The following is a 19,758-nucleotide window of genomic DNA, read 5'->3' on the forward strand; positions in this document are numbered from 1 at the left end:
TGCATACCGATCATGTTCACGGACTCCTCGACGAGACGGAAATATATAAATATATATATATATATAACTCAGTCTACAAGATGAGAAATTTGTACCACGCCTGAATTTGTTTCACGTGAAACCATGTATGTAGCCGCTGTTGCCCCTAAGTTTAACCGAATGGATATCTCAAAACACCACTGGGCAAGAATTTACATGCTGAAGCGTCTTCCAAAGTCACATTTTTCACATGCACACATTAAAAAAAATGTGTTCCGTGGGTTTGCAAATGACAATGTTGACTAGCAAAACCTACAGCTGCACAGTATGAAGTAGATTCAATGCGAGTTGTGTTACAAACTCGACTAAGGAGATCGTTCCGTTTTATTTGGAACTTGGGAGAAATGTCTATTTTTTTATTAATTTAAACATGAATTTACTTATTTGAAATCATGTCACATAACACAACAAGGCTTGTACTGGCTGCATAAAGCTATGTCGCAAATGACCAATTTGCATTGAGCGTTTCACTTTCACAAGACCCCCCCCCCTCTCCATCCCCCTCCACCTTAAAAAAAAACTGCCCCCTCACCCCCAAAAGAAGTGCGTTTGATGTGGAAATGAAAGCTGGCAAAAGGCTGCAAAAATATTTCACATTTCCAACGTGCCAGTACCCCAACGCAAACTAGTGAAGAAAAGCAAAATGTTCTGGATGAAGGTTAAATAAAAACCAAATTTAAAAAAATGTAAAATGAAAATAATTTAGCAGTTTACTCAAGTGCCAGTTGGTGGTCACAATCTTCCATTTACTCGATGGAGGGCAATGCTGGCGTTCCTGAAGGCCTGTCCAGTTATATGAACATTACAAATCAGCAATCACTGACCACTGCAAAAGGGAAAACCACATCATGGACCGGGAGAAGGGCAGGGTCATCCGCACCGAAGAGAACAAACAACAGCGCTGGATCAGAGAGGCCATTGAGATCTGCAAGCGAGGCATAAAAACCATGAACAGAGACAAGGGAGCCTTCATCCTCTCTACCACCTGGAGCAACATCTTGGCGGAGTGAACGGACAGCTGATGTTCCATGAGGGCGTGACTTGCCACTCGCAGCGCTAATTAAAAAATAACGAGGTTAAATCATCCCAAGCACTTTTGTATCATTGACACAAAAGACGGCAACTCCTCTCGAGATGCCAATTAAAACACTCCCGCGTAATCAAGTCGGCAGCGGCGGCAAATCTTCCAGACGATGAAACAACGAAGCCTCGATCACCTCTGGAGAGCCACTTTCGCCTTCTTCAGAGTGTCGCATGATGGTGTCTTGAGACCCGTCTTTATCAGCTGATGTTCCATGAGGGTGTGACTTACCTGTCAAAAAAATGAAAAAATACATACGTGTGTATATATATATATATTAATTAATGAAGTGCCATTGACCCCATCGTTACAACAAATATAAAATTGATTTTAGACAGTCGGATTATTCCTCACTGAATCTGTGAATTTAGAAACGTTACACAATACGAAGAAATATTTTTTTGGTTTAAAATATGGTAATCAAAAAAAAGCTGTGTTTGCTTTGTTATTGCTTGGTACTTTCAATGGGCTCTGTCTTTAATTACAATGAGTCCATTGTCATTCGCAACACTTTTACTTAGGCATTCAGACAGATGTTCACTTAATTTATCAACTGCGTCTCGTGCCGCTCGGCGAAACTACAATGCCCCCGATTCTGGCTCCGGCCTTCCTGCGTGGGTTTCCTTCGAGAAAAACGCTTGCCACAAACCGAGCAAGAAAATGTTTTTTCTCGTATTTTTCTTTAACATAATTGGGTCAGGAAGTGTGTTCAAATCAAAACAACAGACTTGTCCTCATGGAACATCAGCTGATAAAGACGGGTCACAAGACACCATCATGTGACACTCGCGGGTACCCCGCGCCGCCCCGCCACGAGAGGGGCGCGGGTGTCTTTAATCTCATCACGAATACACTCAATCTTCTGAGTAAAGAATTGCATGAAATCGTGAGCTGAATAGGAAGAGCCATCCTCGTCGCATAAACAAGGTAAGAATTTCACGGGCCACAATGGGTTTTAAAATTTGACAGAGAGGCCGGACCCAAAAATTCATAACTCACTTCCTGTTCATATTAGACGTTAAAATATCAAATTTTTCGCCATGCCCGATGAGACTGCCAAGTTTGGTGTTATGACTGGCATGGACGGCCATGCTTGAAAGACACAAGTGTTGTTCATCGCTTCACACTGGTTTTGGAAGGAAGACTCATGAGCTTCCATTTGGCTGAGCTAGCGCGCGAGCTGTCGGCCCGCCGTGACAGTAGCGCAGAAACAACATTAAAGACGCACTCATTAAGACGTGCGCCGCTACTTCGCGGATTTTCAGTTTTCGCGGGTGGTCTCGGTCCCCATTAACCGCGATAACCGAGGGTTCACTGTATTTTTTTCATTATCGAATTTTATTTTTTTCTATTCAAGTTTTGAGTTCATTTTCGTTTACTAAAATAACCTTGGGCTGCAACTACTATCACAGCAACGGCTCATTCATCAACAATGGATTGTTTAAAAAGTTTGGGAAGAAATGAGTCTGTAGAAAAAATTCTGATTCACATGATCGCGCAAAAAACAGCCCCCAACAGTAGTAAAACCACCGCAAGTGCATGAGCAACGTGGGACAATAATCCGACGCGGGTACACAAGCTCGCCTATTTTCCACGGACCAGCAAAGCCAGACCACAACGAAAGTGTCGGGTCTGTTTGCGCAAAGGCACACGGACATACATAATACACGAAGAAGTGTTTCACAACTAATTCGTCAAAAGGGCACATTTTGATGAGATTAAGTATGCCCGGTAGATGTCCTCCTCAGGTCCTGTCCTCGTGGGGAGCGGTACCTCAGAATGACGAGTTAATTGAGTTTTAAGGATCATGTCAGCAGCTGCTCGGAGCATCATATGATTTAAACCATATACGATTTTAAAAGAGGGCTCCCTCTCTCCCTCCACCCCCCCCCCGCATTCATAGACGTTTAAACTACATTTTTACCAAAGTATTTCTTTCACCAAAATATGAATTTGTTTAGACAGCAATGTGAGTTCCTCATGTGGCGTGAAGGCTTCTATCGCGGTTATTCAGCTGACACCTGTGTCAAAACTTTTTTTTTTTTGCACCGCCTGTGCCCGGGGAAGGTGCTCGAGCAGCCCGACTTTGATTTTCTTTATTTATTTATTCATTCATAACTGACAGCCTCGCGCTCCGAAATTTACATTGGAAACGTTTGGTTTAGCTGTTACGGTTGGTCACGAGTAGCCGCGGTAGGGGGTCAAGGCCTCCTCTGCTGGCCGAACATAATCAATTAGCACCCATTCGTCTTTGATTTGTTTTGACTTTAAAAGAAATAAATGATTAAAAAATTCATTTCAAGATAGATGGAGTTTGTAAAAGTGTGGAGTTGTCTCAGACTTGCATAAATGCTACAACAAAGGCAATTGGATGAGGGAATATGTTGTACACTGTGAACTTTCCCTGGGCGGATTACAAAAACGAGGCGAAAACATTGGACTAGTGCTGCAAAAATTAGTTTTGATTCTAAATTGCTCAATTTGATATGCTGATCTTCTGTTCTCACGTTCACCTCTAACCGCCCCTTGTTGAGGCTGTTCTTTCTTTTTAGGTACACTTGCATGAGATATTAACGAACATCGAGCCGGCTTTTTTTTTGCAGCATGGAAGAAAAAAAATTTCTTTCAATACAATATAAAGTATAAAAATTTAATTTCTTCAGGCCTCCCTGGAATCACATGGTGATATTGGTTATATTATATTTTTTCCCAATGCATTGAAATATTACAATGGAAATAATTCAAAAGAAATGTTAAGTACGGATACAAATGTGGGGAGTAAAAGTAATCTCAATTGTATCGTTCACGCTGCATGAAAAAAAAATCTGATGCGTCGCATATGAGCAAAAATATTATTCCCCAGCCATTCTTTTTGTATTTATTTAATTACTCCGACTTTTACCTGCTGGTACGCCGTCCGGTGTTCCCTGTAAATGATGTCTCTCTAAGCCGCAAAGCTCATGCACCCCTGTCGCAATTTTAATTTCCCTTTACACGTCCTGGAAGCAAAATCAATTCTATTTGAGTGTTTCCGAAGTATCCGAATGATGATCACGCATGACTGTAGTCCATTTGCTCTTGCGTCTTAACTCAGATAAAACCGAGATGCTGATCATTGGACCAGCGCGTCATCTGTACCTTTTTCAAAGACACCACTATGAGTAGGACGGGCTGGTCCAATGATCAGCATCTCGGTTTTATCTGAGTTAAGACGCAAGAGCAAATGGACTACAGTCATGCGTGATCATCATTCGGATACTTCGGAAACACTCAAATAGAATTGATTTTGCTTCCAGGACGTGTAAAGGGAAATTAAAATTGAGACAAAAAAGAAAAAAAAATCTTTGACGTCTTTAGCCGTCAATGGTAGTGAATGAGTTAAGTCCATCAAAATCTCTGTGGGGTTGAGCCAGCGCTCTGCCAAACGTGAGTTTTGGAGAAATGTTGCACTGCCTTCACTCAATGGGTAGACGTCATTACGGAGCATCATGACAGAGTATTTAGTGGAAATGTAGGCGTCACTGCCAGGGGCACAAATGACAAAGAACAAAACATAGCGTAGACTATATCTTACTGACATGATTGCCTCATTCATTATTATCGACACCGAGGAACTTTTAATAGACTCTACCGTGCTGTCGGTTTAAATTTTAGTGGCACTTGCCCCAATAATAATTTCTACACAAAGTCCATTGTGGTGACCCGCCCCCTTTTTTTTTTTTTTTAGCATTTATGTATGTATGCAAGTCTTTTAAATCTAACTTTGTGTGTAAAATAATCTGATGGAATTCTTTTTTTTTTTTTAAATACCCGACAAGTGCTTCATGAAGCTTCATATTACCATCACTACTTTTCAAAGTTTTTTTTTTTTTTTTTTTAGCATTTATGTATGTATGCAAGTCTTTTAAATCTAACTTTGTGTGTAAAATAATCTGATGGAATTCTTTTTTTCGCAACGCCTTAGACCGCTCTGCCATGAAAAGCACCATCGAAGAGTTAAGGTCTATATTCTGCAGGTTTGAGAAAATATTCAAATTCTTCCACAAGATGAAATATTCCTTTTTAACTTGAACATAAATCAATTTTTCTTACACTGATATTGTTAAAGCTTTTGTCTTCTTACATTTTCCTCCCATTTTGCATAAAGGTTAAAAGAGAGCGACATATTACACGTGAGGCAAAATTATATGCCATCATAATGGTGCGCGAGTCCAGGAAGATATCTGACGCAACCCATGGCTTTGATTGTCCCAACAGTGTGTGTGCGCCACAGTACCGAGCTACTCAAGGTATACGCGAGGCACGGTTGTTGTACTAATGGGCTGATTGTTTTACAGAGGGAAAACGAATATATATATATATATATATATATATATATATATATATATATATATTTATTATATATATTGTATATTTTTTTTAAGGATTAGGTGTAGCCGTGCTGTATCGCAGTTGGTCATTCATGTCTTTGATATGTCATCGTGAAAAGTTGTGGGAGTGGCATTGCACTGTTCGGCAATAAAACAAAGCTGATTATGAGGTTCTAAATATGAACGACAACTCGTAAAACTTTACACACACATCAGGCCGAGCAGATTGGCCGTGCCGTGCATCAGATATTTCGGGCCCCCTAAACTTAAAAAAATGAAAACTTTACACACACATCAGGCCGAGCAAATTTATCAATATTTTATACGTTAGTTGTGCAGCTTTGCAGTGTTCGGGCAGCTAGGCGGGGTCCTTCATCGCTCTGGCGCCGCGGTCGAGAGAGATGAATGTGTTTGTGTATGCCTCACTGTGCGTTCTATTCGACGCAGGTACATTGAAAAAACAAGTTGGACAACTCAATTAGAGACACACGCACACAGACAGTACATGCTGTACACTTATATATGCAAAACGTACATACATACATGATCTTTTTAATTGAAAACCAGTGGCTTTGCCTGTGGCATAAAACAACAATGGCAGGAAGAGTGAGTCCGCCAAGCCCGTTCCCTTGGCTGTGGTTTCGCTAGATGGTGGGTAGGGACAGTGGGACTTAATTTACATGAAAAATTCTCAAGTCAGTCTTTCTAAAGTCTTAAAAAAACTTTTAAACGTAGTAATGAGGATGTCGGCATTACCAGACGAAACATGGAGAGAAATATAAAAACGGCACCAGATAACAATGAACTGGGACACTTTGGACAATCAAATTAATGACTTTCCAGGCTTCAGGATGCCTTTCTACACTATATGATGGTCTGGCCATCTGGGTCTGGGTTTTCTTCCGGTCATGTAAAACAATGAAGAAGCCAAACAGTAAGGACTCCTCGAAAATTAGGGAAAAGAAAACACACCCAAATTCACCCATAAAGGTGGAAATTTACATTGGAAACGTTTGGTTTAGACAATATATATAATAAATATATATATAGATATATATATAGATATATATATATATATATATACAGAGAGAGAGAGAGAGTGAAATTCATGTTATAACAAAAAAAACAAATTATTATTAAAACGTATTATTTTTTTATTCCCCAGCCATTCTTTTTGTATTTATTTAATTACTCCGACTATTACCTGCTGGTACGCCGTCCACGGCAGCTGAGAGACAATAAATGAGCACCTTCATTTCCCCAGCTGCCGTGTTTGTCCGTTTAGTAAATCGGTAACAATCACATGGAAAACTAACATTTAACATTTTTGACACACTACTGATATTTTTATTTATATCCAGGACCTAGAAAAAATGTTTATTTCATAAATCTTTGGGGAGAATTAAATGGGATTAATATTTAATGCGGGACCGTTTGTGTTCGGATACCCATTGCTTAAAGGGAAACCAGTTGCTGTTACCTAGATGCTACTTGTTAGACGTGTCTCCTCAGGAGAAGAGGCCCATTCTGGCTGTGGTTCCCAGTCCAGCTGCTCCGAGCCACCCTCCTGAAATTTCCACCTTTATATAGAGTAAAAAGACATCCTGAAGCCTGGGCAGGTCTTCAGATGCTACAGACAGAATTTTAAGGCAATCAGATGAAGCCTTTAGGATCAGGGTGCAAAAGAATGACCCCTGTAAACATGCAAAAAAGGGCAAAAGTCGGACTTTCAAAAATTCATAACTCACTTCCTGTTCATATTAGACGTTTATTAAACTATTTAATTTGATCATTGATGTTTTGCCGTTGCTCCATCTACCGTATTTTCCGGACTTTAAGGCACACTCTAGAGCGCCCCTAGTGGTGAAAGAAAAATCCACGGAAAAGCCGCACTGCTGTATTTGCCGCATGGTTCAAAATGCGCTTTATTGTCATTGTACTCGGTGTACAACGAAATTGGAGAGCTCCCCTCTCCAGTGCAATATAACAAATAATTCCATTAAATATATCAATTAAATTAATTAAAAGTCACACATGAGCGACACGTTAGCGGCAGAAAGGCACGGCGTGCTCAGACCGCAGTCTCCCCAGGAGGCGTGGGTTCGAATCCCACCTCAGACAGTGCCCATTGAAAGTACCAAGCAATAATAAAGCAAACACAGTCAAGAGAGCATTACCACAACGTTCACCATGGCTACTGCTTGCCCAAATTGGCCGCCACATCCGACAACGCAAAGTGGTTCCCGTTGCGTATACTGTATATGAAAAGGCTATTTTACTGTGCGAACAAACTGCTGTTTTGTTCATTATAAATGCTTTCTTTTTTATTTGTACATTTTACTGTGTTTATTTTTACCTGGGGAGACTGCGACCTGAACGCAACGCCTTAGACCGCTCCGCCATCCTGGCAACTGGTAATGCTCTCTTTACTGTGTTTCCTTTGTTCTCACTTAGTACTTTCAATGGGCTCTGTACCTCCGCCTCCTGGGGGTCCTTTTGAGGGGACCCAAGCGAAAACAAAAGCAATTTTTATTTTCTGTCTGTGGTAGTTTTTTTTTTCCATAATATTCACTCAGTTTGATTGTGTCGAATGGAGACATACTGTAGCATTTCCGAAAATGCTGCATCAGGGGGTTTGGAAGGCAAAATACATGTTATTTTCGAGAAGAATTCCTGCCACATCGTGTAACTGTACTAGACAGTTGGAACCACACTATAAATAAGAAAATCCTTCTAGGTTTTCTTTCCTTCATATAAAGTACCTTATATGGTTTCACAATCATAACGGCCCTCTGCGGGAAACCATAACGACTATGTGGCCCGTCCACAAAAATGAGTTTGACACCCCTGGTGTAGATAGTATTTTTTTGACAAAAATAATGCCTCACATAGCAAATGTGTACAGTGCGAGCTGAAAATGTTTTTTTAGTGCTGTAAATGCATTTTCAGCTCGCGCTGTACACATCAACTGCAGTATACTGTCTATATTTGGCACCATGTCGATCAAATTTTTCAGTATAGAAAAAGCTGCACAACTAACGTATAAAATATTGCTCGCTACTTCGCGGTTCACCTTTCGCGGGTTCAGTGCTTCGCGCTGCTCGGGCCCTAATAATAATAATAATAATAATTTCCACAAAAACAATGGGGACCTCGTAGCGGTCGCACGGTGCCCTTTTAACGAATCCGATTGAAAATTGGCTACTAATTGACTATTGGCCACAAGTGAAAATACAATGCCTTTTACTTCCTTTCGGCAGACTACGGGCTTGTAGCCCTTTGCTTCGCCCGCGTTTGTCGTGAACCAAAGCCGCGTTTGTGATGTGGTAAGTCTGCTGCATGCACCACATGCACAGATGTGCTCACACGAAATTGACAAAAGCAGTTGGGCAGCTTGGTGATCATGTGCTGCAGCCACCCGTGAAAATGCATCTTTGTGGGGTCTTTAGATTCAATCTAGCCTCTCACTTTGCCACAACGCCCTTGCGCCATCCCTGGTTGTCATGGTAACAGAAGAGAACCCTTAATATTATTATGTGAACAGTTTGGCGGACGACCAACAGGGCTAGGGGCAAAGCTTGCAACCACGTACAAAGTGGTCTCTCACAAATGAAACCACATTCAAACAAATAGAATCATTATATAAAAGCGATAACAATTTTGGGCAGAAAAACATTTAAATATTCGGGGGCATTGTAGTTTCGCCGAGCGGCACGCCGGCCACATATGCCACTACACTGAAATTTACCTCAACAACATTAAAAGGCATCTCCGCCCTCCTGTCAGGAAGCAACACAATTAATCTGGCCCGCCGAACTTGAAAAATATTAAATTGTGACCCACAAATGAAATCAACAAAGTAGAATAACGTGATAGTAGAGAAAAAAGGGTGACAATGGAGTTTTGTTCTTTCTTTTTTGTCACGTGGCTGTTTATTAAAATAGGATAACATTTTTTAGATAAAAGGCACTAGGGTAGTAATTTAGCAACCAACTTAGCATCACATTGAGAATCAGTGAAAGATAATAAACGTGCCCGCCACGGTTAAAATCGTATTAACAACAACAATAATAATAATAAAACTAATGCATCGGTTTTACATAGCTTGGTATTGTTAAATATATTTATTATGGCGTATAACGCTGTTAAACCTGGACTGGTTGCCAGCCAATCGCAGCCAAACTATGAAATAAAGTTCAACTGGACAATCAAATTAATGACTTTCCAGGCTTCAGGATGCCTTTCTAACAATTTTGCACTTATACTTAATGAAGTTTTTAAATGTGGCGTCCTTGTTTGTGTGTGTTTTTGTGTGCATGTGTGCCCTCGTAGCATTGTTGTCCGATGAGACTGCCAAGTTTGGTGAGTTTTTGCGTGCCACCTGATAGTTTAACAGCTAAACCAAACGTTTCCAATCTTTTTAGTCATTGGGAAAGTATAGAAAATAGAAAAGTATTTTGAAACGAAGGTAGCCTGAGTGCTCCGCGAAGGGAGAAGCCTTCCACGCCGCCACTTTTGGCCCAGTCCACCAGAGACATGAGGGGCTCTGCAGAGATGATGTGAGTGACTTTAATGTTTTTTTTTGTTTTAGTTTTTTTTTTTTTTTCAACGTGCTTTAACATGTCTGGCAACACAGCTCTAAAGACACTTGATCAAACTTGGACTAAATGGAAAAATGATAAATCTTTGTCACAAGATGAATCCAACAGCAGTGAACGAAACAATGCTGAAAGTAAAACACCTCAATCTGGCGTGACTTGTCAGAAAAATCAGTATATAAAAGTTTGGGCTACTAATGTTGAGAAAATTTGCGCCCTGGATATTTTTTCTGTGGCAGAGTTGGTTATTGTATGCTTTGTACAGTATTTGAGCTGTTTTAGATCCAACTAAGTCGTGAAATTTAAGAGTGTGTTTAATAATATAATATACTTGGTAAAAACCAAACTTTTATAACAGCTAAACCAAACGTTTCCAATGTAAATTTCCGTTTAGAAATAATAGCCGCACGGTTCGGAGCATGTGCAGGGGAGTTATCGTTTAGTTGAACTTTTCACTCAATCCGCGTTAGTGCTAAAGCAATAATGTGAGTGTCTGTGTGTGTGTGCGCAATTATAACTGATAATTTCTTTTTCACAACGGCCATCAGTATTTCAACAAAAGGTAGAATCAAAGTCAACGGGGCCAAAAACTCCTCCTCGTCCAATTTGTGAGCGTTCCGAAGCTTGCCCACTAAAAGACTCTGTAGTGATTTACACGCCTCCTGGGAAGACTGCGACCTGAACGCAAATTATTCGACAAATTGGTCATATCCGTTGATGGTGTGGAATTGTTGAAGCGACGGAAGCAAAATGGAGTGAAATAATCGACTTGACTCGAATCGTTCAAGCTTTCACGTAAGATGTGCAAAAAAACACACAAAAAAAAACAAACAATCCGAGTCGAATCGTTGTGTTCATCGGCATACAAACTGGAAGTTCCAAAACATCCGGAAAGAGATTTGTTATAAAATTCCTCGTTCAATATTGATTAGAATTTGACGTGCATCAAATTGAGATGAAGACGAAACCAGCTTCCCGTGCCGATGGTGAAGAAGGCCTCTCCACCCGTTGGCAGATTTGCTAATAGTTGAAAAAATCTTTCAATTTCCTCACGTCCTTCCTTCCGTCTCTTCAAGTCTTAAACTTTTTTCCAAGCGTCCCGCAACGTCAAAGCATCCTTCCAAGTCGTTGGACTGAGCCGCGTTTCGCTTGCCGCGGTGCAGACGCCAAGTCGGCGTCGATTGACGACCTGTGAGCTTCGCCGGTCGCGTCATCATTTCGTTAGCTCGATCCGTTTACGGCCGCCGCAGGCAAACGGGCCGACGTGCGCGCAAGTTGTCAGAAGTCTCGCGTTGAGGTTTCAACATTTCCACTGAGGTTGTTCCTCTAGTTTCCTTCCGCACCTCGGACATTCCGGAGCACTGAAGCCCAAATGGCCAACGTTCGGAACCTTTTTGCCTCTCGCGATCCGCAAAAGACCGGCGAGGAGTTGGGGTATTGGGTAGTATAGTAAAGTCCAGGGAAACTTTGCAGTGTAGAGATTGGAAGTTAATAAGAAAAGAAAAGGAATGTGTAAAGAAAGAAAAAGAATAAAAAAAACTGCTGTTATGCAAAAACAAAGAAACATTTTACCTAAAAATAGGTCGCTGCTCGGGCCCCACGTGCTTTTAATATTTCATTGCTGCGTTTATAACATAACATGTCAGATTGTCCAAATCGTCCTATCGTTTCCTAAAAAGAAAATATTTAAGATGCTATACATTGTACAGTGTGCAACGAGATTAGAGAGCTCCCCTCTCCAGTGCAATACAACAATAATTTAATTAAATATATAAATTAGATTAATTATGGATTAAATTATCTAAATTAGATTAATTAAGGATTATATAATGAAATAGAAAATACAGAGGTGACTCTCGATTGCAGAGCGGTCTAAGGCTATACAATGTATGAAAGCTTTTGTGCATTTAATGGGCTATATTTTGCAACATCGCCAGTGCACGTGATCCGACAAACTGTTGGAAAATTGTACTATATGACGTACGATTTGATTTTCACAAACCAAACTTTTATAACAGCTAAACCAAACGTTCTTTTCTGACTAATTTTCAGTCGGATTCGTCAAAAGGGCACCGTGCAGTACGTGAAAATTAAAATAAAAAAAAATTTGATTGTCCAGTATTTCCCTTATGAGAGCGTCACAGTAAGCCGAAGAGTAGCACCTTCCCCGGGCACGGGCGGTTTCAAGCGGCCCCTAAGTTTAACTGAATGGAAGCTCCGGAGGAGGAGGGCATGCTCGCGTCACAGTAAGCCGAAGAGGAGCACCTTCCCCGGGCACGGGCGGTGCTTGCTAGTTAATGAGAATATATTAAGTTAATCAAATTAATGACTTCCCAGGATCCCACCTCAGACAGAGCCCATACCTGGTGACCCTCTCTTTGAAAGTCTTCTTATGACTGACACAGATTTTTCTCACTTCCCTTTTGCAATCACAGTCCAAATCGTCTGCCTCTGAAGAAAAGGAAAGACTAACAATTGAGAAGGAAAAATTGGAAAAACTGCAGTCTGAGCTGAAAGTGTGGGAAGATCACTTGGCCAGATTCCAGGAGGTTAATGTTGAGGTTGTGGGATCACCGTGGCGCGCAGGTCGATAAGATGTCAAGTTAATCGGTTCTTTCAGTCGAATTTGCCCTTTGGTTTGCGCCTCCACTAAGCAGTCTGCGCGACGTGCCTTGAGGGGCAGTCATTAATTTGATTGTCCAATATTTCCCTTATGAGATTTAGAAAAAAAAACAAAACAGTTTATCAGATGCACTTTAACCGATAAACATTCCAAATAGCTTGCTTTGCATGACTTGAAGGACGCCTGAACAGGGAGTTGAAGGTAGGCTCCCTTTAACGTGTCCGATCACAGTATGATGACATCATCTGCTCGGGCCCTAATAATAATAATAATAAAAATAATAATAATTTCCACAAAATTATTCATGCTCATTAAATTACAGGCTCCGTATGAGCAAAGATGAGGCTTCTCAGCCCTATAAAATCCAAACCTTCGCACATGATAGTCCTGTTCTAAAAAGGAAAAAAATACCCCAAATATAGGCAGAGTAAATAATTGCCTGAGCAGTCATTAATTTGATTGTCGAAGGTGCTCCTATTCGGCCAGTCAGGTGATTTCCAGTCTCATCAAAAAAATTTTAGCCCCAGTGTTTGTGCCAGGTCTTTGAAGGTGCGAAAATGTCTTGTGATTCGATCCTCTGCCCTGCAGGTGGCCGGTGAAGAGCTGGAGAGCCTGGCCGCGTCCACTCAGAGGGTTCACCAGTATCATGACTCTGCAAGGCCGACGCACCTCCGAGGTTGGGACGCCTGAGAGACAAACGGACGCCTCCTGGGGAGACTGCATCGTCAAAGACAATACCCACCCAAACTCACACTCTCAGGTGAACTAAAGCCCATTTAAAAAAAAAAAAAACAACAACAACAATTAGGGTCAAAAACTGTCTTGATTGATTCAGAAAGTTGCGCAAAAAAAGTTTTACCCTAGTTTTCGTCAATTTATTCACAAAGGTTTTAGTCCAAGCGGCATGGTGGCCCAACTGACTCAAACGTGTGCATCTAAAGGTGGAAATTTACATTGGATTTTAGTTAGAGTCGTTCAAGTCGCAGACTCCCACACTCGTCCTGAGTTGTCTCCCTCGACTCCGCCCGCTCTGCAATCCTGGCAACTGGATTCACTCTAAATTGGATGCTGTCTGAGGTGGGATTCGAACCCACGCCTCCTGGGGAGACTGCGACCTGAACGCAACGCCTTAGAGGTTCGAATCCCACCTCAGACAGTGCCCCCTTCACCTGTAAATAAAATGTCCCGACACGCCTTAGACCGCACTGCCATCCTGGCACCTGGTAATGCTCTTATGACTGTGTTTATTTTGTTCTTGCTTGGTAATTTTAATGGGCTCTGTCTGAGGTGGGATTCGAACCCACGCCTCCTGGGGTTACTGCGACCTGAACGCAACGCCTAAGACCGCTCTGCCACAGCTGCTTAAAGGGTTTCTTCGTTTTCCCACAGAACTACATAGAATGGAAACATCCAGCAATTAGTGCTGTAAATGCATTTTCAGCTCGCGCTGTACACATTTGCGTCTGCCTCACAGTACAGTGTTTCCGGCCAATGGACAAAATGCTGTTAAGACTGAATGGACACACGTTTCCCGTACGGATGCGATGCGGATGTGACGCGCCGTCGGCCCGCCGATGTCTCCGGCGGGATTCCGAGTCGGTCTCACAGCCGCGAGAAGCGTCGGAGTATGGTTGCAAAGCTGAAACTTAAAGGAATGTTTACCTGCAAACCATCACCGTTGAGCTTCCACACCTCACGCACTGCCGTCACTCTGTCCACTCCACCTGTCATGGACCACGGGGCCGGGGAAGAGGAATCATCTAGCACTGGATGGCTCCAGCCCCTCTGTCAAATTTTAGAACCCATTGTGGCCCGCCAATAAAAAAGTTTTCCCACCCCTGCTATATACTATACGCTCCGCCATCCTTGCACCTGGTAATGCTCTCTTGAATGTGTTTGCTTTGTTCCAACCAAATGGACCAGGGACCGCTCCGGTCCATTTTTGTGTGGAGACAGTGCCCCCTACTGGCCGAATGGTGCTCACAAGCCACAAAACCGATATCAAAGCTTGTAACAGATGGAAGAATTTTGAAAAATTCGACCTCTTCTAAAATGTCATCACAAAAGTTTGGAGGGGAAGGTAGGGCCTAGCGGTTGTGGGAAAAAAAAGTTTCCTTTGAATTCTTTCCAATGTAAATTTCCACATTCACCCTCTACACCTCAGACGGCGTAATGTAGCCGTTAATGTATAAGGACTGCCCCCCAAACGTTTCCAATGTGGTTAGTTTGTGTGACGCGAGCGACTCGCAGCTTCTCAGCCTTCACACGCAATCCCTCCAGGAATTGCATCTACCCACATTTTATGGATAAGCTGAAGAGTATGAAACGGGATTTGAGTCACGATGTCACCCGACACAATTCCCTCCAATCCCGATGATCTGACTCACTTAAATTCCGGGTCGCAGCGACGCTAAAAATAAAAATAAAAAAAACATTGACGAAGCGATTAGAGAATAAAATACTTACTACTTTATACAACATTGCCCTTGTTCCTCTGTGTGAAGATCCCACTCCGATGAAGAGCGCCGGGATCCATGTGAGCAACCGGCTCTATGGAAAAAATCTGGAATACCTCCCGCTAATTAAAACTGAAAAATGTACAGGAAATACTCAAGGCCATTTAAAGATTTGAAGGCGAACGTAACTGACTGGGTTCTTGCAGAGGGGGAGTGTTGGCAGCAAACATAGAAAGAACACCAGTGATGACACACCCAGAGCGAAGCGTCTTATTGTGTAAAAGCTGTGACCTGGGACAAACACTGGGGCTAAAATTTTTTGTTTCCGAAATACTATATGACGGGGGCGGGGCTTCAAAGTTTTCACTTAAGATTTCCTTCGCCGCAATGGAATATATATATATATATATAAAGTCACTCCATTATTTGATTTAGACTTTCTCAAATGCAGTAAGTGAGCCTCAATACAGTACATATTTTATTTCCACATCCCAATAGAATTTTCAGTGTATAAAAATATACATTCTCATAAAGCATCAAGCAAAACAAAAATGAAAAAAACAATTTGTGGTAATGCTCTCTTGAATGTGTTTGCTTTGTTCTTGCTTGGTAATTTCAATGGGGAAGCGAGGGACTTGATTTCATTAAAAAAAACAAAAAAAAAAATTGCAAACAGGGAACTATCCTGGCAACTGGTAATGCTCTCTTGACTTTGTTTGGCAGCCGTCTTCAGGGCCTGAATATCCTCAAATGTGAAAAGGCATCCATTGAATAGTGGCCTCTCGGCAGTACTGCAGAAACTCGGCAGAGAGTAAGATCATTGTCTTGAGTGAGGCATTATCTCATAAGGGAAATACTGGACAATCAAATTAATGACTTCGGCCGAGAATGAGGAACTGTGGAAGTTGCAGGAAGGGTGAGAAGCTAATTTTGTTTCCTGTCTTCGTCAAAATGTTACTCAAAGACGGGAAGTCACACTCAAGTGCACACGGAAGGAGAATTTTTTACCTTGAGTTTGCAAATTCACAGATTTACACACACAAAAAAACAACAGAAAAATAAAGCAAAGCAAAGTATTTCTTGATTAAAATGTCAAATGACATTAGCGCTAATCGCTAAAATGAATTGCTTCGATGTTTGCCGATGTCATTAGAAGCCATAAAGAGCGACCCAATTGCATTTGAAGGGGTTTCTAATTTATTATTTAGTCATGGACAAAACAGGCGATATGGGAGGCGTTTTCAGGCCTGTATTGATTACTGTCAAGATATGATCCGGAAGCCTCTTATGTGGTCTTTGCTCGTAGGTAAAGCGAAGAAGCCATTCACTATTGCGGAAGACACAATAAAAAATGTCTTCTATGATCCAAAAGAGGACACTTTTTTGATTTTTTTTTCTTTTGTGGACCAATACAAATGAAGTTTGAAAGGTTCTAAAGTTTAACAAATCAGACCTCCCACCCCTGCTATATACTATAAACTATGTTAATGTCGTCAGGCCATTATAGAGTATTTCTCTGCTGTGCTCGTGACCCTGCCTGCAGAGGCAGATGGTCGAACCCACGCCTCCTGGGGAGACTGCGACCAAATGTTGACCAAATAAGGCAAAGAGCACCTTCAGTTCTATTTCTTCGGCACAGGCAGCTCAGCATTAAACATAAATGATTATTTGTGTGGTCAGAGATTGTCCGGCGACCGAATCTTATGAACAAGTGTTGCCGTGGCAACTCTGGTTTTGGGATCACCTACTCATGACGTTGGGATTGACCAGACTAGACTTGTGTAGATTCATACAAATTCACCAAAGATTTTTATTTACAGTTTTGAATTAAAATTGGGACGCCGGTAATAGTTCCTTCGAGCCGGATTTGAACCAGCGACGTAAGGATTTCCAATTAGAACTTACATCGCGTTCCGCCGAAAGGATGTCAGTTTTCAAACTCTACAGTCCTCCGCTCTACCAACTGAGCTATCGAAGGGATGCTCCTCATGTCTGCATTATTGGGAGTGCCTACCTGTTGTGTTAGGACATCTGAAAAGTGGATTTTGATGATGTAGCAACAGATTTTTTTTTAAATTTTTCAAGATTGATTAAAATTTGAAATCCAGGAAAATGTCCTTTGAGCTGCAATTTAAATAGCTACCTCAAAATTTTGGTGTGGAACCACAACAGTTTTCCACTTTGCCAACTGAGTTACCAGATTTATATATATATATATATATATATATATATATATATATATATATATATATATATATATTTATTATATATATTGTATATTTTTTTAAGCATTTTTGAAGGTGCGCCGCTACTTCAAACAAAGATTTGAAAATCTTAGACTTTGATTATTTTATTTATTGTAATAGTATTTTTTTCTTTAACAGAGGATAGTTCCAATATTTTCACTGCCCTGTTAAAAAAACATTTAATGTAGTTTTCCTCCCGGGAGCTTTTTGTTACGGTCAATTAATTTTGTTATTACATTATTTTGTCATATCATTCATCAATATTTTAGTTTGTTTTTTTTTTTCAAATAGAATTAAGACCTGGTTGAGTGTAACAGTCAAACTGTTAAGCTACCAGTGTATGTTACGAGAGGAAACTTTGCACCACATTTGCTATGAGAGGCATTATCTCAGAAGGGAAATATTGGACAATCAAATTAATGACTGCCCAAACGTGAAAATTGCTGATTTGCTGGCCTCGTTTGGCATCTTCACAAGAATGAAGGCAAGTCACGCCCCCCGCTGTCCGTTCACTCCGCTCCGGCCCGAACCGCGCGAAACGTCGCCACCGATCGTGTCCGGGGGAACGTGCTCTTCTTCGTCCACTTTTTGTCGACTTTTAAAACAAACTTGTCTATTTTCTAAGCTTGTTGAATGAATATGTATAATTAAACAACGTCAAGTTATACATGTGGTCTTTATTGTGGCAAATACTTCAATCCAAAAATACGTAACAAGAATCTGAAACTATAACCACAGTCAATATATATATATATATATATATATATATATACTTATTATATATATTGTATATTTTTTTTAAGCATTTTTGAAGGTGCGCCGAACTCTCAGGAAGTGCAGACGTTGGCCCGAGCAGTGACCGCTGCGAGGTCCCTATTGTTTTTGTATCTGCGCGTAACATCGCCTCTCCTTCCAATGAGTAAAGCCCCCATGATCTTGTTATCCCATTCTTGAAGGATGTGTTTCACATACCCCCTCTTCTCTGATGTGGATTTAGCTGATGAGAACCATGCTGATCTAAATTGGCTTCTTGACAAGTACTGCAGGACATCCTTTGCGCGCTTATGTAACCAATCAGAATGCCTGACGCGTTTCTCTTGACGGAGGCCGGTGGCTCCGGGTTCGAGTTTCATCACTCGATTGGGCCCACGGTTTGGAGGGTTGTTTGGACAGCGGAGATGATGCACTCGCCTCCCCCCGAGCTGCGTGTGCAACCTGCTGACATGTTACGTTTGACGGCTCATGTCAATGGTGCGTGTTGCCAAATGACAAACAGCACCTGATCTGTGACAACCTACTGCCTGGAAGAGACTTGTTACTTCAGACACGTCTGATCAATTACGTAAGCAGGTACAAAGACATAAAATGTGTGTTAGCATTCACTGTAGACATAGATTGTCATTGTTCGATCTGTGTCGTGAAAAATTAAAATATTTTATAGAAATAATATAAAATGTCAAGACAACCCCTTATGTTTTGGTATGGTCCATTGGGGAAATTTACATTGGAAACGTTTGGTTTAAGCGGATGACAACTTGTAACTCAATGTTCTGTTATCTTATTGCACGAGCGGAGCGCGAGGCTGTCAGTTACTGCAGAGAGGTGTAGCTCACAGTTGAAGACACACACGCACATTAATGTTGCACAGGTACCTGCCCGGAGAAAAACATCAACGAAAATAATTTGTATTTGTTTTAACCAGTTGGTGGCGCTACCACTGCGATCAAAAATAAGTTGGCGGCCACATTTTATTAATTATTAAATTTTAACCGATAGCAAAAAAGCCTAGAATATCCATTGCGACTAAATTCAATGGGTCAGGAAAAGAACAAGGACGAATAGCAACAACCTCTGGTGCTACTTTGAAAACCAGACCATAATTACTATGCGCCGTATTGTCGTACCATTCCCCATTTATCAAGCAATAATTCTGTGTTTCAGCACAACTGCAATAAAATGCTACTTATCCATCAAGGAGTGCGAACAGAAGTGGTGTTCGAACCAAGATTGCATTAAGCAAAGTCTGGAAAACGTCCCCACAATGCCTTCATGTACTTCAGACGACACCGGAATCTATACAAAGCTGCCACCTATTATGCCAAAGCAGTGCTTTGGACAGAGTGTGAAGGCAATCACTCCCCACAATGGAAACAGCTCTGCGGATTTCTCGGCACAGATGGAAGATAAGAAAAAGACAAGAACTTATTACAAGGTTGGTTGAGCTACATAATTTTCTGTCCAATATTTCCCTTATGAGATAATGCCTCTCATAGCAAATGTGTACAGCGCGAGCTGAAAATGCATTTACAGCACTAAAAAACCAAACTTTTATAACAGCTAAACCA

At 41.2% G+C, this 19,758-nt stretch overlaps 1 protein-coding gene and 1 non-coding gene across 2 annotated transcripts in view; one reads left to right on the forward strand and one right to left on the reverse strand.

The window, feature by feature from the left end:
- LOC148316130 (uncharacterized) overlaps nt 1-11,283 on the forward strand; it is a 53,099-nt gene extending 41,816 nt beyond the window's left edge. The window contains exon 6 of the mRNA XM_088287040.1: nt 11,252-11,283. Coding sequence (XP_088143166.1) covers nt 11,252-11,283 — 32 coding nt within the window. The remainder of the gene's footprint in view (nt 1-11,251) is intronic.
- Nucleotides 11,284-17,019: 5,736 nt separating this feature from the next.
- On the reverse strand, nt 17,020-17,145 carry trnay-gua (transfer RNA tyrosine (anticodon GUA)). The gene is made up of 2 exons: nt 17,109-17,145; nt 17,020-17,055 (listed from the first exon to the last, which is right to left on the reverse strand). It is a non-coding gene; the product is annotated as a tRNA-Tyr (tRNA).
- Between the last annotated feature and the right edge of the window lie 2,613 nt (nt 17,146-19,758).

This window comes from Idiotropiscis lumnitzeri, chromosome 22 (assembly GCF_059441095.1).
Source record: "Idiotropiscis lumnitzeri isolate Australia: NSW breed Sydney's pygmy pipehorse chromosome 22, RoL_Ilum_1.0, whole genome shotgun sequence".
Taxonomy (NCBI): Eukaryota; Metazoa; Chordata; class Actinopteri; order Syngnathiformes; family Syngnathidae; genus Idiotropiscis; species Idiotropiscis lumnitzeri.